General features: G+C 37.3%; 1 protein-coding gene across 1 annotated transcript; it reads right to left on the minus strand.

Annotated features, from left to right (window-relative positions):
- Positions 1-636: 636 nt before the first annotated feature.
- CPB1 (carboxypeptidase B1) lies at positions 637-21,136 on the minus strand. Its single transcript, XM_061452837.1, has 11 exons — positions 21,006-21,136; positions 20,824-20,899; positions 19,052-19,176; positions 16,700-16,799; positions 15,132-15,233; positions 13,713-13,814; positions 11,347-11,457; positions 11,158-11,248; positions 10,249-10,451; positions 2,032-2,116; positions 637-868 (listed from the first exon to the last, which is right to left on the minus strand). Exons 1-11 carry the CDS (start codon positions 21,074-21,076, stop codon positions 681-683), a joined length of 1,254 nt encoding a protein of 417 aa, XP_061308821.1. The 5' UTR covers positions 21,077-21,136; the 3' UTR covers positions 637-680.
- Positions 21,137-24,567: the final 3,431 nt, after the last annotated feature.

A 24,567-nucleotide genomic window follows, 5' to 3' on the forward strand; every position in this document is an offset into this window, starting at 1 on the left:
ACAGCAGGAACATGTGGGACCCCAGGAAGTACCAGGACTCTGAGAATATTTTGAGAGGTGCTGTAGTGAGTGTGAGAGCCAGAAATGCTGGGTATTTTATAGCATGATTTGTGTCAAGTCTTGGTCTTTAGAACTAATAGTAATTATAAGCTTCAGCGCTGAGTTCAGATCAGACCAGCAGTGACCTCAGCTCCAAGCTAGTTTTTATGGATGGGGCAGATTCAGGGTAGGTTTTGAGAAAATTCACAACAGCTAACATAATTTTAAAACTATGTGATGTGAACTTTCCCTTGCTTCTGTTGCCATTAAGGCAGTAAATGGTTGGATGAAAACACATTTATATGAATAACCTAGCTGATTTCATTCTGTTTGGCATTCAGGCTGTATAAGTTTTAATACTCTGCCCATCTGTTGTGTGTAAAGATAATTTTAATCATTAAGGCAACCTTTACCTTAAGTTGATTAAGCTTCTTATGTTCTTTCTTTTTAGACCCCCCCTGACTATATAAGTTGCCTTAATAAAAGATTATTTCTCATGACAAACTTCTGTTAACCTATGATGGACTGAGGATATGAATAAGAACATAAAGTAATGAGAAATAGAATTCTATTGTTAGGGAAGAATACAAAGGAAGGCATCTTTGAATAAAGCCTTCTTTATTAGATTTTAGAACTCCATTCTAATACAAGTGCTCAAGGACGTAATTAGCAATATATTTAACAGCCAGTAAAGTCTCTTCACAGGTTGGCTTTATCTGAGATTCAGGGAGAATAAAACCATATCTACCAGTGTCTCGGAGCTCAAAAGTGAAAGAGTATTTGATGCCTTGATTGTAAGCCCAGTCATCGGAGCCCCCTGCAGCAGGATCTGTTGATAAAGAAATAAAATAAAGCTTAACTGGAGAAGTGTGGCTTCACATTGAAACGTGATATACTTTGGAGTCAAGTCACGTAGCCAGAAATGCAGAAAGGAATATTGGGTGAATTGTTCGATTTCTCCTGCTCATGGAGAAGTTTTTGTGATTTTAGGCCATTTGTGAGTTTCGTTCCAGCTGATAGTGCAACCAAATGCAAACCAGCTAAACTGCTCCTCCTTGTTAATATTGTGGGGAGACCATGGGAGGAAAGTGTAAGGAACAGGAGAATGGCAGGCTTGCATGGGGTTGTTTAGAAATATTTGGTATCAGAAGCAAATACCCTCTCACTGAGTAGGTCATACAGATCTGTAAAGAACTGCGGATCCGAGGCACCAACTCCATCTTTTCTTCTAGACAAAAGGTATCCTCCCTTTCCAGTACTTCGGAAAAATGAAGGCAGTCTCTTTCACTAAGGAAGGAGCCTCCAGAATTCCGAAGCATCACCAAAACTTTCTTAAAGGAACAATCTCCATAAATATTCTAAAAACTGGGAGAAACCTGTTTTTACAGGTTTTAAAAATGAAGGGAAAAGAAATATGGAAAAGAGATTAGTTTCCATATTTAAGTAAATGAAGAAATCTTAGATATAGAAGATACTAAGGTTCCAGAAATCTAGATGTGGCAACCTCAGCTCGCCTTTTGACTCTGCAAGGGCCAGATCCTGACAGCTGAGTTCCCAAGAAAGGTAGAAGAATGGAATCATAATTAGTGTGTTTCTCAGACTGTAATACAACGTAAAAGAAATAATTATGTGTGCTGCTAGAGTGATTGAAGCCATTCTTTAGGATTCACATCATCTGTTTACTTTGACTTGGAGATACTGGAAATGCAGAAAATCTCAGACTTTTATGTTTAAATCTAAGCTGTGTATGCTTTAGGAATTCATGCTGTGCACATGAATTCCTACATGCTTTACCACATCACTTTATCTTCCAGGGGTCACATGTTCCCTGGTATCCTTAGGAATATATCATCTTGTATTTTAGAAATGACAGATGCCATACATTCCTTTGAGTATGTGCATGTGAAGCAAAAAAGGAAGAGGAACAAATCACTAGAAAACTGCAACTGCATTTAGTAGTCTTAGCACTTAATATAGATGGGTATTACTTACAGATTGTTGCAGCTCCTGGGCCATATGTATATTTGGTATTATACAGACTGGTCAGCTGTTTGGTTGCAGCACGAGCAATAGATTCCTATAGGAACAGAATGATAAATGCAGATTTGCAGAAGCTGTCTGAGTGAATCTCAGCAAGTACATCAAGTATACTGAAAACCCATGCTTGGAAGTGTTTATTTGAAAACTGTGTTTCACCTCTTGGTATGACTAGATGTCAGTAGCTGACAAGGCACAGCTTGTCCTGTTGTGAAAAGTTTCTTAGTAGAGAACTTGTTCCTCAGGCTTTAATGGAGTATAGTCCGCTCAGTATATTGCTGCACTAATGCAACAGTCTGCTGCATAGTCCAGCAGCATTTGGATAGGTAAGGTGACAATAGGTGAAAGGATTCTCTATACTTAGAAGAAACCTGTACAAGATTAAAACTAAATAAGGAATCTTATTGAGAGATACGAGAATCTTAGAGAATAGTAATAACTTGGTACATTAAATTACGAACGTACAATAGTCTTTCTTTCTATTCTTGCAGCTATAAATTTAGAGTCAGCTTAGTCAGTGGAGTTGAACTCTGATACAAGTGGAAGCAGATTAAGGTCTTATAAATATTAACAGCCAGAAAAGGCATAAATTACTCTGGAACCATATGTAGTCTCATTAATTTAAATTAATTTCCTGTGCACAGGGACTCCCTCAACTCCCACTGATTTCAGTGAGGGTTGGATCATTCCCATCAATAGTACTGTAAAGCTTTGTATGTTTGCATTAAGGAAAATTACAGACTTTTCTTTGGATCATGTGGCTTTTCAAGTTCTTCATTATACAGCATGTTGGTAATAAAACATGAAAACTATTACTAACAGATGATAAATATGAATGATTTTTGAAAGCAGATGTTCAGCATAAGAATAAGCAATGGATTGCCATATCTTTCTTTATAGCTTGCAGCTGAATGGCTCACTATTCCAGGATATCCTCAAGCATGTCTTTCTCTGTAGGTTATACTTTGGAAGATATATCATAAAATATTCTCTGTTCATCTGTATGTTGCAAGTGTTCCTCTGAATTCCTGAAGATGTGTTTAGAAAATCTTAGTTAAGTGAGAGAGCTTTTCAGCTTCTACAGAAGAGCATCAAAATATGTTTGTATTAGCACAGGCGGCCTACTTTACTGCAGAACCGCAAATGTTTCCCCATTCCCAAATATTGGATTTTGAACATTCTAGAATTATAGAAGTTTGATCCCATAGGAATTAGGAGTAGGAATTTATAGCTGTTTAGTACGTTAAGAATATTTAAACAAGGCAGACCAAAGAATATTTGAAGCTTATAACACAGTGTTACAGTGTCTCCTGTAACACTGGCTGTAACTGAAGGTGAGGCTTGATTCCTGGCCTCCCCATTGTCCAAACACAAGCAGTTGTAGGACGAATGTCATTGCTTTGCATTTCATAAGCATGGATTCAGAGTAACTGGGGGAGCTGAGCGCTCTCCAGTGTTGGTTGGTTGGTGTTTTAATTCCTTAACAAGCTGATTTTCTAAAATCAATAATAATTTTTAACACACATTGAGGGAATTGTAGGGGCTATCTGTTAGTAATACCATGTTTTCTTCAGTCATCTTTTGTCTATAATATATACATTTAATCAGCAGCTGAGATTAAGTAAAATTTTCATTCAACAGTAAATGGATTTTTAAATGTCAAAACTGATTTTTCCTCTTTTCAAATATATGCAAACTGGAAATCAAATTTGGAAAGATAGTCTGATACTATGTATGGATCTGTTGGTGACTAGGGTTTGCTTTCTCTTTAGTAAAATGCACAGTAGGGACAATAGAATACCAGAGATGGTCTTTGGGAAGAATAGGGCATTCCTTTCACTCAGCTGCCAGATGATGGCTTTAAATCATACCAGAAAAAGATTTTTTATTGTTGGCCAGGAAATTGTAAAAAGAGAAATCTGTAGAAAGAGCAGTTGAGATTTCCAGCTGTTAAGAGCATGGAATCCAAATAAACAACTTCCTGAAGCTCTCCAGGTTGGAGAGTAAGGTGGTATTTTAAATGACCCTCTCTAAGTGAAAAGCATGACTGAACATTTATGACTTCATCAAGAAAAGAAACTTTATCAGAAGTTCTGGTATCTGATTTTTTTTCCTTCAAGTGACTTACATTTGTTTCCCTAATAGATTTATAGTCTAAAACCTGAAAGTAAAAAAAATACTTCAGCTTTAGAGGAACTAAAGTAACCTCTCACTACTAATAATGTAATCTAAACCAGCAATAATAATAAAAAGTAAGTAAATACTTGTGAGTATAATTCAAAATATGAGGAAAAATTTTTCATTGCTTTTTTGTTTTAAGATAGCACAATTACTTCAAACCATCCATAAAAAGAAGTAACATGGAGATTTATGGAGGTGTATATAAGTAATGCCCAACATTTCCTAAAAGGAACAGTGATATTTAGCTTTTGAAAAGCAGTTTGGATTTTCAAGTCTATGTGTTTTTTGGAATACAGATGCAAGGAGAAACCTCGTTATCTTTTTTGACCTTTGAAGCTACTCTTTGCAGCTGAGTGATTTTCTAGATCTCTACAGTACTGGCTTAATGGAATTATTATGGTTGGAGTTTATTTGGTTGTTGGTTTGGGTTTTTTTTTACTGTTAAGAATCCCCGTTACAAGGAAAATTTTGCTGAGAGTTATGGTAGCAGAGACACAACTGGTGCCCTGAAGTCCTAGAAATAACTCCAAATTTATACCTTGTAACTGGGGACAGAAATGGCTTTTCAGGGTCTGACTTGCAGCAGAACTTGTGAGCTGGTTATTGCAGTAGAAGGTAGTGTTCCCTGCACTGATCACCCATCTGTTTACACAGCAATTACTAGTATTTATCTTTTGTACAGAGTGCATGGGCCAGTGAGACAGCAGAGTTGTGTTCTTAGTTGCCATTATCTTACATAATTCACAACCTTTAAACCTATTTTTTCCAGTTATTAGCCTTTAATGAAAGATATGTTTCTGGCCTCTCTCACTACATCTGGAGGTTTGAACTAAAGATGAATTATCAGGCTAACTGTATGTTAATGGGTAATTTTTTGGGGAGCATCTCCCTCATTTTACTTTTGTATCATCAGGCTAGGTTTGCCAGCATATTGTGGCTGATTAGAAACACTTCAGGGATGTTGATTATGCAGCTGCTGCATATGAAAAACTCCCTTTGCCCTCGTAGTCTGACAGTGCTCTGGGGAAGCCTCTTCACTGATTGACTGGACCTCTTGCTCTCTTCGCTTCCTGGACTGCAAACTGATTTGCCCAAGGCTGAAAACTCTATTTTCACTTTACCTTGCTCTCATATGCTACTTAAGTGACCCTCAAGGAAGATCTGAAAATGTGGTATTTGCAAAGTTGAAGCTAAACTTCTGAGGCTTCTTGTTTTGCCAATAAAACAGACTCCTCTCCAAAGCGTCCATGACTGATGTACAATTTAGTTCACTATTCTGTTGTTGCTTATAGTTTAGCATGTCCCCCAGGAGTCCAGGGAATCCAGCCAGGTGGAGAACTTTAGTATGAAACTTTTTTTTCTTTGCAAGTCTGTTTCTTTGTGGCAGTCTCACGGTGCTTAAGAAAGCAATCCCAGGTGAGAGGCTTTCCAGTGTGACTTAAGGTGATTGTGCCCTACACCTCTTTGGAGACTGCTGTCTTTCAGCCTGATTCATACAAGAGCTGCGTTTGAAAGATGCTACTACTAAACCCCATCCTTTTCATAATTGTAAGACTGTCAGTACAGAACAATTCTGTTGTGGATATCTGTTGTGGTACATTTGGTGGAGGAGCTGTGAAGCCAATTCCAAATGATGCTTTTCTGCCCACTTTCCTGTTTGTTGCGCTTCCCAGTTGACTTTAACAATATTCACTTATAACAAATACTATAATCACAGGAGTTTGCAACAGGACAGGTGCAACAAAAGCATAGGTTGTAACTCCTCACTGATATGTCTGACTCTCTTAGGATTTTTCCTCTTCAAAAATTCTTACCAACAGGGCATCATATGTCTTAAAACACATTTAGGACTTTGCTCCCAGGTGTCAGGTTAAGTAATCAGACTGATAATCAGGAATTTATGCAATGTATTTGAAATTCGGTCTTCCTGCAGGCTGTACAGACTCTGGGCATATCTCAGCTTTCTACCATATCCTATTTTAAGCATTCAAGAGGAAATGAAATGATAGACCAACCTGATGCGAAAGGTGAATTTTGGTGAGCTGAAACAATAAACAATGTGGCCAGTATGCATTAAAATGATACAAGCTGAAATATTGTATCTAGAAAATTATTTTGGGTTGTAAATCAATATTCTGCAGATTGCTAAAGTAAAATAATACACATACTTTAATCTGACAATGAGGTTGAGCTGGCTGCAGACATGTATTTGGTACCGAGTTTGTTGTTTAACTGAGAGGTGGAATTGAACCTGGAAAGGAAGGAAGGAAGGGCACAATGCACATTCCTCTGCTCTATCAAACCATAGTTCAGAGCCAATTTAAATACAAACAAGAAATGATAAAGCTAGATAAAGCTGAAAATGAGGAAAGCATAGGGTGACCTAGTAGGAAGTTAAGGCCAGGATATGAACTGATTAAAAACAATTAAATGAACTGTTTATGACAAGTGCAATTAAATGCAGAATATCTTATTGCAAGAGGACGAAAATGTGGGTAGTAAAATAAAGATGAAAATAATGTTTTTGAGGTGTGGAGAGATACTGGTCTTGCCAAGCATGTTTTTTAATTTAAAAAAATCTAATGCTTCTGTTCTCTGTAGGAAATGGATTCAACTGTGTGTTCTGTGTGCAGGGTAACACTCCGGGGTATAGTAAAGAATGAGTCAAGAGGATTATGAAGGAGGCAAAATGTGATTCACCAAAAGGAGTACATATTTCTTTCAGGGTGTCATCACAAGAGTATTGTGTAACTTCTGAGAAATTCCTGACCTAGATTTTTCTGTCTTGGGTGTTTTTATTTTTGTTGTTCAAGTATTGTTTGGATAACAGTGAAAGTTTTGTGCAACACCCCTGGGACAGGGGTGGGAAATGACAACCCTGAATAAAGGGAGAAAAGTTTTAGGAAAATCCTTGGGAGTTGTGGGGTTTAAATCCTCAGAGATCCTCTTGCATCTAAGAAGAGTTGGAAGTTGTGGAAAGGAAGAGACATACATGACTTTCATCATGTTTTACACCCCAAGGCTGGAGGTGGTTGAGGGATAGTTCTAATCCCCAACACCAAATAAGTTGGAGGTTGTTCTGATTTGCTATGGCAATGCAGTGGAACATAAAGCATATCTCAGATTCTCAGATTCTGTTCTACTTGAGAAACCAAATCCAGAATGGTTTTATATTTTCTGGTGATTTCTTGAAGCTGTGAACAGATAAAATCTTTTGAGCCCTAAGGACATGCTATTCAGTACGCTTGCAGGAAAGGAAGGTTACAAGCATTTGCTAGATCCTTCTTTTCTGCAGACTTAGTGACTTCAATATGAAATTACTCAGTTTTTGTGCCCTTCTTTATCTCAGACACTGGAATATAGCTTAAGCCCCATGCTATCGTGCTACCTTTAATTAAATACAATGAAACAAAATCTTGTTAATGATAAGCAGACGTGAGGTTTTTCTTTAAAAGATAAAGATAAGAAAAAGATAAGAAATCACAACTATATTTCCTTTAATTTATTAAATCTGTCAGGGTAAAAATAATATCTGAGATAAGATAATAGCACTATAAATTTTGTTTCCTCAATGAAAAAAAATATTTATGATCCTTTTATTTGCCCAAATGATTTCTGTTAAAATTTGAGATTCTCATTCTTCAGCATTTTTCTAAATTCTGAATCTAGACAGAACTTTTAGTCATGAAACACGACAATTGGAATACAAAATAATACCTCTCTTTGTAGCGGTCTCATTTCAAGCAAGTGCAGTTGTTATTTGAAAATCTTAAATTTTCTTTAGTTGCAGCTTAAATGAATATGTTTTACTTATTTAAAGTAACCTGAAAAGCTGCACTTTCGAACCTGACCCAGAGCCTGTTGAAGTCAGTCTTTCTATTTAATTGACTGACACTGGAATGAATTAGGCTCTTTCTCTTTAATTATAACAACTACAAGCAGTGTTGTTTGGGTGATGTTCTGATCTCATGCTCCAAAAGAAGCATTTTTGGCAAGAAATCTTCCCACGTTAAAATCAAATATCGCACAGGTTGAATAGCTCTGTGATTCTGCTATCTTTTTGTTGGGATCACCAATAGAAGAAATATTTCCCCTCAATTAATACATGAAAAACACTCATAAGGTCACCTTATTGTGATTGTGAGATTTGTGATTACTTTGTAGTAGAAAATAATGGAACTCCCTCTGAAATCATTTTGCCTGGTTTAAAATATAAGATAAAGTGATGTTGGACAGACTAACTTTAAAAGTGAAATCAAATGGTTGAAGGGAAATATATAGCCTGCATTCCTGAGCTATATTTTTTTAATGCTGAATGGTAACAGCAGAATTGTCCTCTATGGCAGGAAAAGAGAGTTTTTATTGATAACAGTTGTAGAACCTTAGTATGGGTGATTCACTAAATTTTACTGTGTATTAGAATAGAATCTTGCTAGTTTGAAATTTTAATTTAACAAAAGAATTTGAAAACCTTGCAAAGCACATAGGTTCTTTCTCATTGTTAAGGTTTGTTTTAATAATGAGCTATCAATGTAAACTTTTTTCATTTAATAGTGTGACAAACGTGCTGTACTTCTAGTTATGTTTCATCACATTTGCTAGTGATTCAAAAAACTGGGCAGAATGTCATGCAAATCTTTAACACATGGGAACTTTGTGATATTGACAACAAAGCAGCTTCAAGAGTTTTGTGTTATTTTATTACTGTAGACTGAACTGCAGTGTGTAAACTGAAGCTTTTGTAAAAATTTAAGATAAGAAATTACTACAGTTCCCTGGAATAATTACAATTAAAAAGTTTCTCAAATATAAATTAAAAAAGCAAAATTTCATCTTAATTTAATCCTCTCTTTTCATATGTAAAAAAAATGTAGCAAGAAACTTCACTGTTGGCTCCAGTTTGTATTTGTGCTTCAGAATCAAGACATCTACTTGGGAGCACTCATAAATCTGTCAAACCTGCACAGCAGATCAACACTCTGTGTTGTTGCCTTGGACTTTTGGCAACATCCAGGAAAGAGGGGGAATCAAGATTTGTTTGTTTTGTCTTGCTGTGTTGTTTTCCCTGCCAACAACTTCTAATTGCTAATATGCCAGAGAAATGAAGTAATTTTATTATTCATTGTTGATTTCTGGCCTTATAAAATGTTTACAACTTTTATAGACATTCTGTTTTTTAAGGATAAAAAACCCTCACCATATATATCTATATGTATTTTCTCCAGACTATTATCTTACTTAAATGGCATTAGAGCATGGCCTTTCTCTAGGGTGAATAAAAGAGTTGTTGTCCTTCAAAACACCACATTCATCCTTTCCTCTTCCAAATAAAAGGTGTGTTTGAATCAAGGCCTGTTTAGAAAGGCCTCAGAGCTGAAACATTTTACCTAACTGTTCTTAAACTAGCTGTTTTATAATCTGTTTTTAGTTATACTTCTGACAAAAACTGCTTTGTTGTCCTGAACCTGTATCAACAGGAGTTTCACCATTTTACTTCAATGAGAACTAAGGTTGGGTAGGAAGTGGTAAACAGAGATCCTTATCAGCTTTTAAGGATACCAGTTCAAGTCATTTCATAGTTATTACAGTCTGTCAAGCTGTTAGCTTGACTTATAGGGCATAATTCTTCTATATAATGTATTAAAGCTACATACACAGCCACCTCTTGAGTCAGGAGGAAGCAGTGCTGCACAGCATATAGTGGATTTCTGTATAGCATGACTGGAAGACAGACCTGACCTTGTGGAAAATTCATTTTGTATGGGAAATTAAATAAGTCTCTTAAGTTTCTCCTGTGCTTGAACTATCTTGAAGCCATCATGGTTTTCCCTTGTTCTTGCTGTGAAAGACTGAAGTATTTTCAAAAACTGGCCATACAGATTCTTTCCAGATGTTAAAGGATTTGCTTGAAGTTAAATGGACCTAAATAGTAAGTGATGTTTTTTTACTTACTCTTTTCATTATGTCAAAATGACAAAGAAAGAGACTTACCAGTTCTTCATAATTCGATGGTAAATTGTAAGTATATGAATAAGGAAACAGTAGCAGCTGAGAATACGAGTGAATCGTCAAGTATGCCTTGATTGTAGAAAGGTGTTCACGAATAAAATCAGCCACAGCCTTGGTCTCCTTTTCAGACTCAGGTGCAGAGCCACAGTAAGTGGAATCACAGGGGTTGTCTGAGGCCCCAAGTGCTGGGAAGGAAGTTGAATTTATTAAGTATTTAATGACAAAATTTTGTTGTTAGGAGAGTCATGTTACACCGCTTTTGTAGATAAGCCTTGGAAATCCTACTGACAAATGTGCCATATCAGAAAGGATGTTTTATTGCATAGTTAAGACCCTGGGCAACATGACAGCATTGAATAAATATGCCCTGTATAGTGTGCGTAGTTGGAAGAACATGTATATTGATGTAAGGCCCTATGTTATGTAAGTGATTTGGGATATTGATTTGCTTCAGTACTTAACATATCTCCCCCATTTCTCAGGTGCTTCCAGGAAGCAACCAAGTGAAACCACTCAAAAGAGACCCCTCTCCACCTAGTGAAACCAACTAAAAGAAAACTATTCTGGTTTCTGTTCTGAACTCATAGAAGTGTGTGTGCATATATATACATGCATATGTGTGTGTAGACGTGTGTGTATACGTATATATGCACATTTGTGTGTATATATATGTTCATAGAAGTAGCCATACCGATGATGCTAGTAATAACCAAAGTCTGTTTTTTGCCCAAGACTACTCAAAAAATTGAACACAAGCTACTCTACAATGCTATACTGGTAGTGTTCACTCAAGCTTGAGCTGGACCAACCACAGGGTAGGGAAAATCCATAATTAATTATCTTGGTTATTTCACCTATGATCACTTGCAGCTATTGTTAGGAGACACTTACTGCACCAGCCAGCATTAAAATTCCTGTTGAGATCTGTCCCAATACAAAGGCTACGAGCATTTTTAGAGCGTGTCTTTCTCCACATGCGGTTCTGAAATAGAACGGTGAAGCACAGATCAAAACTAAGAAAGTGCTCTAACAGTCGGCTTTTGCAGCAATAAATCTCTTGAGGAAGAAGAATGTACTTACGTTTGTCCAAGTGTAAATGTAACCATCAATGTTAACAACAGGCAAAACATAGAAGTCCAAGCTGTTGAGAAGTGTGGTCAGGACAGTATCTGTTCCATAGGTCTCAACAGCCTAGTTAGAGAAAAGTTAGAGAAGTTAGAGAAAAGTAGAAAAAGATTATGATGCCTTCACAGAGCTGTATCTTCCATGTGATTTAAAGGCCTGGGTCTGAATTAGGAATTAATGAATGTGGTGGTCAAAGTCATCCAGGTCACTCTACCACATGAGATGGCAGCTCTCTGGTTATTACATATATTTAAAGGATTTACACTGACTCAAACCACACTGCTGTTACAAAGCCATCTCATTCTCATAGATAAATTATATGGTGAGGCAATGTCGATTTTGAGCAGGATAAAAATTCACCAAAAAGAGATTTTTGTCTATTAGTTTCTTTTTTTACAGACGAAGTTTCTGTCCATATATTCTCTCTACATCCTGTCACCTTAAAGGTTTGGATTTAATTTATGTGAGAAGGAAAAAATATTTTTTTATATCTGTGTTGCAGAAAATTTTCAGCAGTAACCAGAATTATAGAGAATATTTCCAAAGAACATCCTTACACATTGCCAGTCATAATGCTGTGGATGCACATATTCATAAGGAGACAGATTTTTCTCTGTGCTTTTCTAGACACATACATCAAATAACAACCATAACTCTTGCCATAACTTGTATATCATGACTGTTCATGGCCCAGTGTTTGTATGCTTGTTTGCAGATTTATATCGGTGGCGAGGGAGCATGCAGTGATCATGGAAATTTGCTCTGTTTCTTTTACACAGACATAAAGGACAACACAGGGAGCAATGCAATAGAGAAAGGCATCTTTTGTCCTGTCACTAGCAAGTGGGAAGGTCATATGTAGAAGCTAGAAAAGATGTTTTAGATTACTAGAACTTACTTTTTCCTGGTTTTGGTTTGCTTGCTTGTTTGTTTGTTTCCTGCTTGGTTTTGGGGGAAGATATATAACAATCCACCCCGCTCATGTTTTTCTGTGGTGTTTTTTTTTTACTTTGATGTCTAGAAGCAATCCCAAGTGAACCGTTGATGACGTTCAGAGGACTGCACTTTTAAAGCACTTCTGCCTATCCACACTTGGATCCACTGAGCAGAGCCACTGCTGGTGTCAGGTATACCCATGAATTAAGTGACCAGACAGTGAAAATGACAGCTGTAGTGACGTGAATTGCTAAGAGAAAAATGTTAGCACATACTGTCTGCAGCCTTATTAGGGGATAATGAAATCACATTCCCATTGACTCCACTGAGATGTCACTTTCAATTTCCACTGCTCCCTACACAAAACCGCATGGCTAGCTGATAAGACTGAGATTATACTTGCCACCAGTAAATACCTCTGCCAGCATGGCTCACTCATGTAATGTGGCTTTCCTTGGGTTTTAAATCCAAGCTGCTGTTTCCAGGTTTGTTGTTTGGTTTGGGTTCTTTTAGTAGGTGTTGTTTTTTGTTTTTTTTTTTTTCACTCTTCAGGCAGGAACTCTTAAAAAATTTGAGATTCAGCCAGAAAACTGTTCTGCTAAGTTGATCGATCTTCCCCCCACTGAGGGGGAATATACCTCTTCTTATGCAGCATGCTGCATGTTTTTTTCTACAAAACCAATCTCTCCTCGCCACCTGCTTTAAATTGGTGGTGAGGAGTAGGAAAAGACAAAAGAGATAAAATCGCTTAATTCAAGGCCTAAACTATCCCAGCCTGAAGTGAAGGTACTTTTACCTGTGTAGTTCTGTCCTAAATATGGTTTCACCATTCCATGCAACTTGAAGTGGCAGCTCAAAGGGATGTGTATGCATTTCCCTCTTCCTGAGTGAAATTTAGGAAGCTTCATATATAGTCGTCTTCCTCCTCTTTTGGGTACATTTGCTCAGTGCACTCTGTGCTTAGCTGAGGGCAGGTTTCCACCCTCTCTGTTGCCTTTCAGAGTAAAGCTGGTTGCAGGGTATAATACAGCACCTAATGCTGTAGGAAGATGGCTGTTCTGATGTGCATTCAGGTGCTTTCTGATGTCCCCTTGAATTTCCTTATTCTCCTTATATAGAGAACATGACTATGTTTATAGCGTTACTTGACCTGTTTGCTTGTCTCTTACACATGCTTTTAGGTAGTCTTAAGCTACTGAAAGATTACAGGTCCAACCATTAAGATCTGGTTTAAGTAGATACACCCTAACCATATGATGTGCAGATAGGTATTTAGAGGTAAAAAGTTAATCTGCAGTGGCCTCAGCTCCTACTGCTCACTTCAGATTTTTTTTTAAACACGGTTGCATTTTTAAAATTGTTTTTTCATCATTAAGCTCACTGACTTCTTTCACAAACCACTGGCAGAAAGCAGGGGTGATCCACTCTCTTGCATGGAAACCACAATCAATAAAGATGGCCTTCTTATTTGGACCACTTTTTCCCACCTAGAAAACAAAAACAAACAAACAAACAAAAAACCACCAACCCAAAACAACAACAACAGCAGCAAAACCAAACAGGTATTAAACAAAATAATTCGTATGCAGAACAAGTCAGTCAGCTTCCTGACCTAAAAAGTCAAACTTTATACAAATACAGCATTCCTTGATTAAATTGAAACCTATAGGATGCTCTATATGTAGCTGACCATGATTTCCGCTAAAACAATAGATTCTTAATAATTTAATTTTTATTAATGTAGAGATGCTTTTTCCTCAATTATTTGATTATTCTGCACTGTTGACTTATTGTACTGTCTCTAAGATCTAATCTTGCTTGCTTGAATGATGATTATTATAAATGCTTATGCAGTTTTGGGCAAATAATCTTTATCCTTTCACCTTTAAGTCATTGCACCTTATTTATTCACAAGAGTTACACCAAAAAAATAGCCATGGTTTAACCTCAGCCAACAACTAAGCACCATGCAGCCACTCACTCACTCCCTCCAAGGCAGGATAGTGGAAGACAGAATTGGAAGGGTAAAAGTGAGAAAACTTGTGGGTTGAGATAAGAACAGCTTAATAATGGAAATTAAAAAAAAACAACAAACACAACAATGAGAGAGCCGTAAGTCCCAAGGAAGACAAGAGATGCAAATGAAAAAAATTGCCCATCCAATCCCTGAGTGGCAGCCCCCCTAGCTAACCTTCCCCCTAGTTTATTGCTGAGCATGATGCCGTATGGTATGGAATATCCATTTGGTCAGTTGGTGTCAGCTGTCCTGATTGTGTTTCCTCTCAACTTACTATGCACCCTCAGCCTGCTTGCTGGCAGGATGGTGTGAGGAACAGAAAAGGCCTTGATTGTGTAAGCACTGCTCAGCAATAACTAAAAGACCTCTGAACTATCAACACTGTTTCCAGCACAAATCCAAAACATAGCCCCATACCAGCTACTATGAAGAAAATTAATGCTACCCCAGCTAAAACCAGCAGAGAATTACATTTCATGAAGATACAAACAAATTTGTTCCCTGTTGCTAGAAAGACTGACATTTATAGATCCTTTCAGGGTAAATGTGTTTACAAAACAACAGATGGAAAGAACATAAAGGTAGATGATCATTCAAACAGCTCTTAGGAATTTGATTGGATTTATATCTTTGAACTTCTAATAATTCATTATGCCCCTTTTAAAAGGTGTTATATTTTCTGCAAAATATATAATACTAGCTTAGCATCATTGGTGGTTTAATAGACATCAGAATCTTGGGAGGTTAATAGAGAAGAAGCCTGGCACAAAGAAATCTAAGCACTTACTTTGAGAAGGTAAATTGACCGTCCTTCGTATGTTTCCCCAATTACACTGCGAGAGACAAGGTCTGGGTTCTGAGCAGCAATATCAGCAGTCCAAGCAGCTATCTGTTCAGTAAGGAGGTTAAATTTACTTTTGCCTCTGTTCCTCATGTCCAGGCTAATTAATTCACAGACTTTAAGCCAGAGTGTGTAACTTGACCTCATATTTAATAGTTTGTAGATTTCCAAGAATTAATTACAACTTGTACTAGAGCTATATGTCTGAATTAAGATTATCTAGCATGAATTTCTCTAAACCTGTCATTGGAGTATGGCTACTGGATTACAATAGCCTTTGAATGCTGATCCTATATACTTCTAACCTTGTCACCCCTAAAACTCTCTTAACAAAAGAAAACTTTTTCTCATTAAGTTAAATAGATGGAATGCCTTAAATCTTCTATATGTTGTAATGTTTTCAGTGTATGGCTTTTATTCATCATCACTTTTGAATTACTGACAGAAGTTCTGGGCAGGGATTTGTAGGAACAGTCCACAAATGCCAGATACAAAAGAATTAATATCTCCTTAATTCTATTTATTATTTAAGGGAAGTAATAACAGCCTTTATTATCTTAACATTGGAGCAGATTCCCTTTGTTACAGTTGCCTTCAGAAGCTCACAAAAAATGTTGTCACATCCACACAAAAAAAACCATTTCATACCCAAAGAGCTATCTAGAAACTAAGAAAAATACAGGAAGCAGCAGACAGATCTAGACAAACTGGCCAGGAAATACTGGAAATAATGGTTAACATTATGGATGTTACTGGGTTTTTTTTGTATGCCAGTAAGCTTTACAGAGTCAGAGATGTTCTTATTTTTAAATAGCCTTGTAAAAGGAGAATTTTATTTTTGTTGTTTCTTAGGAGAGTTGTGGTGGAAGAAAATTGATTACTTCTGTATATGCTTTATAGATACCACCTGGAAAGGAAATACATTTTCTTGTCTGAAAATGTAACGGCTGCTTAGTGGGCAATGATCATCACAAAAATTAAATATTTTTGCAAGGAAAGACTTGAAAGGGAGATTGTCATACTTTTAAGTGTAAGAACTGTGATGCAGTGCATGGTAAGGGGCCACTGCAAAGATGTGAAGAGTGACATGGTCAAGATTACGTGACAGGAAAAATAAGCATGGCTGTGAAAAAAGCAGGGAGGAGGCAAGACTTGTGGAAGATGAAGAGCTAGAACTGGGACAGGGAAAGAAATCAGGTGTTTTAGCAGAGGAGATGAGAGAAGGAGTGAAAAGGGAAAAACAAATTAGTAGTGAAGCACGTCAGGCTGGTCATTGGATTTCTGACAGTTTCTTTGCAGCGCTGGGAGCAGAAATAGAGGAAATAGGTGTAGGGGCATTGGTTATACAGATTACCCAAGTAATGAGCAATAAAGAAAAAGAGGAAGGAGAGTTTGGAAAAGGAGTTATCGTATTAATGTATGCAACAGAATAAGAAGAGGGAAAAAGGCTGGAAGCATATCAGAAGCCATTTTGAGCACAGGGGTTGATAAAATGGTAAACTTCTAGACTTTACCGTTTCCCAGTCGTTGTACTTTTCATAGCTGTGTCCGGTAGTACGAGCTTTGCTGTCAAATTGGGCATCCAGTGCAGCCTGCAGGTTGTCGATCAGAACTCTGCAATAAGGCACCATGAAAAGTGTAAAGAGAAACATAAAATTTGCTAACAGGGAAGTAAGCAGCAGGTAGACATTTCAGGGTCTTCCTGGAATTAAGGCCACAGAGATTGTGAAGTGAAATGTGGGGTGTTCGATTTATGCACTTGAAAATAAGATACATTAGGTTCAAGTTTCAACTTACGTTGTGTCTCAGCCTTCCCACCAGAATGGTCAGAGAGCAATAGGTTCCTCCAAAGTAGCACCTGCCTACTTACTCCCATACTAACAAACCTCCTGGGTGGCAACAGTTTGGTTTAGGAAGACCCAACCAAGCTTCCAAAGTTTAGGTGTGGTTTAATAGCTCTATTGCAGGTAGCATTATCCATCCTTCAAGCTACTTTACTGCATGTGAGTTGGTCTGTGAAAGTAGAACACACAATGGCAAGGAAACCCCAGTATCCTGTCTGGTTAGGTTGGAACTCTACTGTTCATTTTTCTCTGGGGCTGACACAAAGGCACAGCTCATTGTTGAGCGTACTCTTGATGACCTTTTGCTTATATTTCAACCTTGGCTATCAAAAAACTGAAGTCCTCTTGTTTTTCCAGTGCTTGTCTTAACATTTTTACAAATCTTACTGATCCAGGATATGTCCTTGATCACTTGTGATTTGGATAGAAGCAAGAGCAGGAGGCCAGTTTGAGAGACACCACCAGCCTTCAGAACAAACAGTGCAGATGACTACATTGACATGATGTCATGGCACTGCAGCTGCACTTCAAAAGAATTGTAACAGCTTGGGTTGTCACAAGGACGCTCCACTCAGATTTGTCAGGGACGCCTTCCAGACATTATGGCCTTTGTTGCAATCAAAAGATTTGTGCATGGACCTGAGGGAGTTCATGAATATTACAGGAAAAACTAACAAATGTACAGTAACTCCTCCTTAGCCAAAAAGGAAATTCCACCGAAACTGGATTCCTGTGCTGTATGTGGGATGTGATATTATTAAAAATTATTTCTTCTAGAGTGTTTTTAGATTCTGTTCCCCCGGTGGCATCCAAATAAGACATGGTTAACATGAGGCCAGTAAGCTTAGGGATGGATTATCCTCAGATTTAGCAGACTGTAAAAGCCATGTTTCATGAAAACTGTGTTGTGTCCAGTGAAGGAGTTTGGTCTAGTGGCAACAACAGTGGAGCTGAGAGACAAAAACTCTCCATTCAGCCAAATGAAGTCATGAGAATTTGATCACGTAACACTGACTTTCAGTGTCTGAATACATGACATTGACAAAATATCCATTACTCATTGAAGAAGCCTGATAATCAAGCTGGGCTGAGCCAATCTGCAATGCTCAGGTAGAGCTAAAAGAAGAATGAAGACAGACAACTCCCCTCCACTTCAGCCCAAAGTCAACTTCTAATCTATGGTTAAAGCTTAATTGGAAGACATGAAGTAGAAGCAGTTGGCTGGTCCTGCTCTTTTCTCCTTATGTTCTAATTAGTGCTGCTCACTACAATGCTTCTGTTCTCAGGGGTGTTTAATGCAGCAGTGTGATCTGTTTCCTCCACTTAGGCTACAGTTGTATTCAGTCACAGAAACTCAGAGCTCTTTTACTTCTGAGTAATATACTTGTGAAATATTTAAGCCAATTAAGAGATCTCTCACTGGAGAATCCTTGCCATGTATCTGCTTGAGTAAGCCCAAGGCTGTCCTGGGAATCTGTTCTCCCCACTGTCTTAGTTCTTCACCTGGTAGCTGTCTTCTCTTTGTCACAAGTTGGGGGTTTTTTTGCCCCTCTAGCTGTTGTTCTGCAGCCTAGAGAACTCAGTGGGGATCCCCTCATTATGGTCCCTGGGGCTCATCATTTTCTGGCTTCAGTTCCCTGATACTATCATGCAAAGCTACCTGGTGCACTTTCTGGCTCTTTCTAGACCTTTGCTGCATTTTGTCTTTAGTGAGAAATCTTCCTTTTTCCCTCCTTTAGTCCAGCTTTGTGTACTGCAATGAGCTTTCACCTCCGGGAAATTCCTGGTAGTAAGTCTTTGCTTCCTCTCTGTTACGTCTACCAACATTTCACCTCACCCCTTAAGCAGAGCAGGTACAGTTCATTTGAACAGCTGTGGGAAAGCTGAACCCAGAAGAAGCATCCGCAGGTGCGATGAAGTCTGTGACAGGGAGATAAGCTGACCAACATGAAAAGATCAAACACATTTTCCCCAGTATTTAATTTCCTTCTACTTAAAATACGGTAGTGAGAACAAACATACCTGTACTCCACTCCATTTTCTTGCAAAAGATCTTCAACCTCAAAAGACTTGTCAGCTTCAACTCGGAAATCCACTTGCATTTTTGGCCTTACCAGTGTGACAGAGTCTGGCTGCCAAAAGTCAACCTGAAAGAAGACCAAAAGAATACATAAACAAATAAATACATACATATGACTGTTATTTTTAGGTGGGCATATGTGTGATGGTGATGTTGACTATGATTAATCTACTGAATTTCATTTATATCCTGTTACACTGACCTAACCTTGCTTGCCAAAAACACCAACCTAAATTTTAACTGGAAATAGATTAAGAAGATTTTATTAGGCCCTGCAATTTATGTGGCAGAGTTCTGCAAATGGCAGTGACAGTTTCACAAATGGGAAGTATTCTGTAGCATCAGAGTGCATACAGACTTGTGAGTATAACTATCTTTACAGCTTCTTTCATTCTTTGGACAGATTTCTTTGGAGGTTTTGCATATAAGCATTAGACAAAAGTGGGCTCCTTACTCAGTAGCAGAGGGATGCTATGTGAATATTTTACATAAATCATCTGTGAAAGACTGTTGTCTGCATGAATGCCTATAAGACTCAATTCACTAAAGTCGGTATGAGGAACCTGTATCTTTGGAAAGTATTTAGTTCTGGGTGGAAAAATGACAGTGCTATTACTATTTGACGTATTTTTGCTGAAGTCGGCTTCCAGACCTCAGGATTTAGTGCCTTATTAACGGCCAATGAAAGCAAAGCTGGCTTGCCAACCTAATGACTTTTCAGCCTTTCATCTCGTGAGTGCAAAGAAAATTGGGGCCGCTGGGCATATTCATGAACTATGTGTCTTTGAGTGAGATGGCTCTTCCAGGATATACTACTACATCAGTCCTGACTGATTGCTTTGTGTAACAATGGTAGTTCAAGGATCCTTTCTTTGTTTAAAAGAAAACAAACAATCCCTTTATATACACACTTAAAAGCCAGCATGGTATATTAATTTTCTTAATATCGGCAGCATCATTGCAATAGTATATACTTCTGCAGAATACTGTTCCAGCATGCTGTACTAGCCTGTTGATGATAGTTCTCCACATCTGTACTTCGTTAAAAATACCATCCTTTTATCCTACAGATAATGGTGTCTTTTTCACCAACAGCTATTTTGCAACATCAAAGCTGAGGAGAAATATTGAAAACACATTTGCTGTCTTTATTGTTTTTCTCATGTCATTGTGTCATCATATATTTACTTCAAGGTCAGTAAGAAAGATGCAACTTGGTTGGAGAGAAAGGAAGCTTTAATGGAAAGTCAGAGAAGAAAAGATGACATGAGAGACTAGAGGTCAAAGAAAAGTTAATTTGTTGGGAGTAGGGATTTTTATATTATTTACATGAGCAAAATGTTTTGCCTGTAATGGTAAAAGTTCTGGTAGTTGGAATTTCCATGTTTTATCTAATGTGTTCTTGACAACACACTGAACACAGCTTTTCAGATTAACTTATTCTATTAATAAATTATGGTGGACACTTTGATGTTTGGACTGGGGTCACCAGGCTTTCTAGGAAGGTATTGGAATGTATTTGTAGTGCTCTAGCTTTATTGCCTTGCCCTATTCTTTCTGAATAAACACTTCAGCTGACTTGAATGGTATCAAGATTAGGTCTTTAACTCAGTAGCATGGTTTCGTTTTTTTTTTTTTTTTTTGCTAAGATATATGTTAGTTGAACAAAAGGAGAAACGTTCATTTCAAATACAATATAGCCCATGTTCTTTACCTGCATGTTGTTGCTAAGGGATTTGATGATTTCCACCTGCTCTTCATTCTGCAGAATCACACGAAACACCTTTTGCCTGAAAGGAGAAAAGAAGATTGGAATTGAAACAGGTAAGTCAATTGAAAGGCTTTTGCTCATGCAAAAGAATTTGTGCAGATATAAAACCTGATGTCTGTTCTTACCTATCAAAGGCAAGATCCTGCAGGTCAGCAGAAACAGCTGCAGCACCTATGAGAACCAAGAGTGCCCACATTTTTTTTGTGAAGAAAATTCAGTTCTTCTATGCTGCTTTTATAACCTGTTTTGTCCTGCTTTTTATCAATCATATATCAGAACAAGCCACTGAGCAACTGATAGATTATTCCTTTGGCCTCGTTTTATGTGTGTACTCTTTATGATGTGTGTTTTACTCCACACCTGTGAAAACAGCTGAAAGTCTCAAGGGGGACTGGCTACAGAATCTTGCTATTGGGCTGTATAAACTCTTGGTATAAGAAAGTGAATTTAATTTACTTTGTTCTTTTCTGTTGGATGTGAATTTTGAACACTTCCCCCATCCCCAAACCCCCAAATGTTTGGTTGCTGAATTACAGGCTTTATAATACTTCATTGTTTCTTTATGTAGTGGTAGATGTCTGTGAGATGTTGTTGCAGTGTAAATGGTCTAAATCACACAGAATTATCCATTTTTCTGAATGATATGGGGCTGACTGACAAAGGAAGAGGAAACACAATTGGGATGTACCATTTATCCTTTTTTTTTCTTCACCTCCAACAGAAAAGTCCTGAAGTTGTTCTTTGCTGAGCCATTTCACTGAAACTTCTCAGGTGTCTACAGAACTGAGAGTGTACAAACTTCCAGTAACAGTGCAGTGGTGCTTATATTCCACATATACTGTAATAATAATCTTGCATATTCTCTAATCACATAAGGATCAGAGGCAAATATCTTAAATTAAGCGTACATGTAGGCCAAGAAGAGTATATGAAATGTAGTCATACAAAAGCATTTTTAGATTTACCTTTCATGTTGTGCCTAAACTATCTGAGAAACAATAGTGTGTTTGCATCACTGCATTTGCATCTCTTTAGTTTTTGAGTACTTGGCGTTAAATGTAACATCGGTTGTTTGTTGAGGCTGTCATGAGATGACTGATGTTTTCAACAGGGAGCCTCTAAATGGATTGGTGTATAAATATATAAAGAATGGAATTTATGAGCTCCATTCTGTGTTCTGTTATGCTTAAGTCACTAGACAAATTAAAGAGGTTCAGACACAGGTAATCTTGGAGATGTTCTTTAAATCCAAGACTGCTATTTTGCAGAAAACTACATATATGCATATCATATAATGTGAAAAATTATTAGAAAATTAACATATATTCACCTTAGATTAAAAGACATAGTTATATTTTCAAAATGCGAAAACTTAGTCAGTGACCATTTTAAGAATGAATGTGGCATCCGACTCTGCACCTAATTTTTTATGAGGTTCTCCGGAATCAACTCAGTAAAGCTACAGCATCTTTACAGAATACCGAGAAATATATTTCTAAAATCAGTGTAGATAAAATGCAGCATTTTATGCTTAACAATATGATTCATGATATGTTCCTAAAAAAGGAGACTCCAAAACTGCACTGAGCCTAATTATCCAAAACTGTCTTTGCCAAATCATAGGATTTGAACTTACTTTACAATTAATGACCTAATTTGTAGTACTGCAGGCCCTTGCCCAGCAATAATTTTACTTCGAGTCAAGTCTCCTAAGCAGGATGACAGCAGGAGTTATTCTGACAGAGTGCCAAAACAATACTGCAAAGTCTGCAGAAGTTTTAATTTTATGGTGATGAGATCTACTGTATCAGAGAAAATGGTCTGATCCCATGAACACTGCTAAGACGATAATGTGGAGATGATCAAGCCCATATCTTGCAATGAATAAATGATCAGAAGAAGTAATCAAACAAATTGCAGATGTCATCATTCTCTGTTGAGCACTGAGAAGCATCTTGAGAACAGAAGACTGCCAGATTTCAGCGCTTGAATTTACTTTTAAGAAACTCCTTGCTTTTTCGTGCAGTTGGAGATGACTTTTTTTTTTTTAATTGTACGGGGCTTTTTTTTCCAAGCAATCACTGATGCAGCATTACTGCCATCAGCTACTGAGCTGGCAAGCATTATTGAGTACTATAATTTCTAATGGCAGTCTTTGCTGTTTCCATCCCAGACTAGGTCAGGAAAAAACAGTGATCTGGAGTCCTACTTAAGTGATTTATTTTGCATCTCAGAATTTATGATTATTTGTCAGATTAGCTCAGAAACTAGATCTAAACATTGTCTTGTTCTTCTAACTATATAAATGTTTAGTATTTGTATGATAAAGGGGCAGCATAAGGGTAAATAAAATAGCAAATCTGTTCTTTTTAGCATCTGATTATAAGCAGTGCATCAGTTGGCAATGGCTGAGTAAACCTTGGCCTTGCCTCTGTACTCAGTGTAAAGGAGCAAAGTTTCACCTATAATTTTAAAAACATACAGAATGCAGATTTAATTGTTTTTAATCAAGAAAGTAACAAAACCAGCTGAATCCCAAAAGGAGTGTGTGTAATGTTTTCTTTCAGGATATGTATTTTGTCTTACACTAAATGTAAGCACAGCTGAAAAGAAGTGTCAGCTATTGCAATTTTGTTGCAGTTCTTTGCTTTTGTGATGATTAAAAATTGAGCTTCTGTAATGCTTCCACTTACAAAAACTGTTCCCTGTGTTTAGTGGCATAAACTGTAAAAAGTTTGATGCTAATAATTAGCTATATACCAGCTGAAATTAAATTTTGTAGTAATTTCTTACTTCAGTTTTAGGAATAAAAATACTCTGATGCTCCACTTTGAGGGCTAACTGCAGGCTAAAAAAAAGGAAAAAATACACATCAGTTCTTACAGTCCTTGATTGATAAATTTATCTTCTTAATATTGTTTAATCTTAACATGGCTTATGTATGCAATGTAGTAAAATCCTACCATGTGCCCCAGAACAGCCACATGTGTTATGGGGACCCTCTTTACATTATTTATTTGTTAAGATAATATGTGCTAATCTTAGTTTTGAAGTTATAATATTGAATATAATCTGAAGACCTTTGAGAGTAATTTGAAGAGGTCAGGATCAGCAGAATCTGCTATCCAGCATGTGCTCCAAGCTTTCTTGGTACTTTTTCTGTATTTATATATTATTAATATTGCATCTTTTAATTCATCAGAGGCTTTTTCAACTTTAGTGCCCTGGGACATGCTCATATAAAACTGTTTGGTAGCTATGTGTAGGTATCTTCTTCCCCCCCACTCCAGATACACAGATGCTACTTAGTATGTGAACAGTAACTGCATAAGGAGATAAAAGAATGGTAGTGATGAGATCTAAAGTATAGAGTAAAAAAAGCTGGCTGTCATGACTTTGGGATGTGTTCTACTTCTGCTATGGACTCATAAGGTGAGAAAAAACAAAACCTGTAACTGTTCTTTTCTAGGGTTGGTGGATTCTTGCCAAAGATTCTCCTGTGAAATAGGTATCATATTTTTACCACTGACCTCTAGTAGTTGGGATTAAGGCTGAATATATTCATTATGTGATCAATGCACAGATTGCTTAGTGTTTAAAAGGTATTTTATATCCCTAGCTAGAAGTTGTTGCATATACCATACTCAGATTCTTATTTGCTTGGAAAAAAAAAAAGAAATCTGAAAT

The sequence above is a fragment of the Pezoporus flaviventris genome, unplaced genomic scaffold (genome assembly GCF_033815535.1).
Source record: "Pezoporus flaviventris isolate CSIRO_AGI_PZ_B2104156 unplaced genomic scaffold, CSIRO_AGI_Pfla_v1 ptg000013l, whole genome shotgun sequence".
Taxonomy (NCBI): Eukaryota; Metazoa; Chordata; class Aves; order Psittaciformes; family Psittacidae; genus Pezoporus; species Pezoporus flaviventris.

Bases quoted from the DNA above. Each gene is read 5' to 3' on its own strand.
- CPB1 (XM_061452837.1), bottom strand. From the start codon at position 21,076: ATGTGGGCACTCTTGGTTCTCATAGGTGCTGCAGCTGTTTCTGCTGAC. The intron at 16,800-19,051 runs GTATGTTTGTTC...GCCTTATTGCAG, and splicing joins GAAAATGGAGTGGAGTACAG to AGTTCTGATCGACAACCTGC. The intron at 15,234-16,699 runs GTAAAGTCTAGA...CTTACTGAACAG, and splicing joins AGTACAACGACTGGGAAACG to ATAGCTGCTTGGACTGCTGA.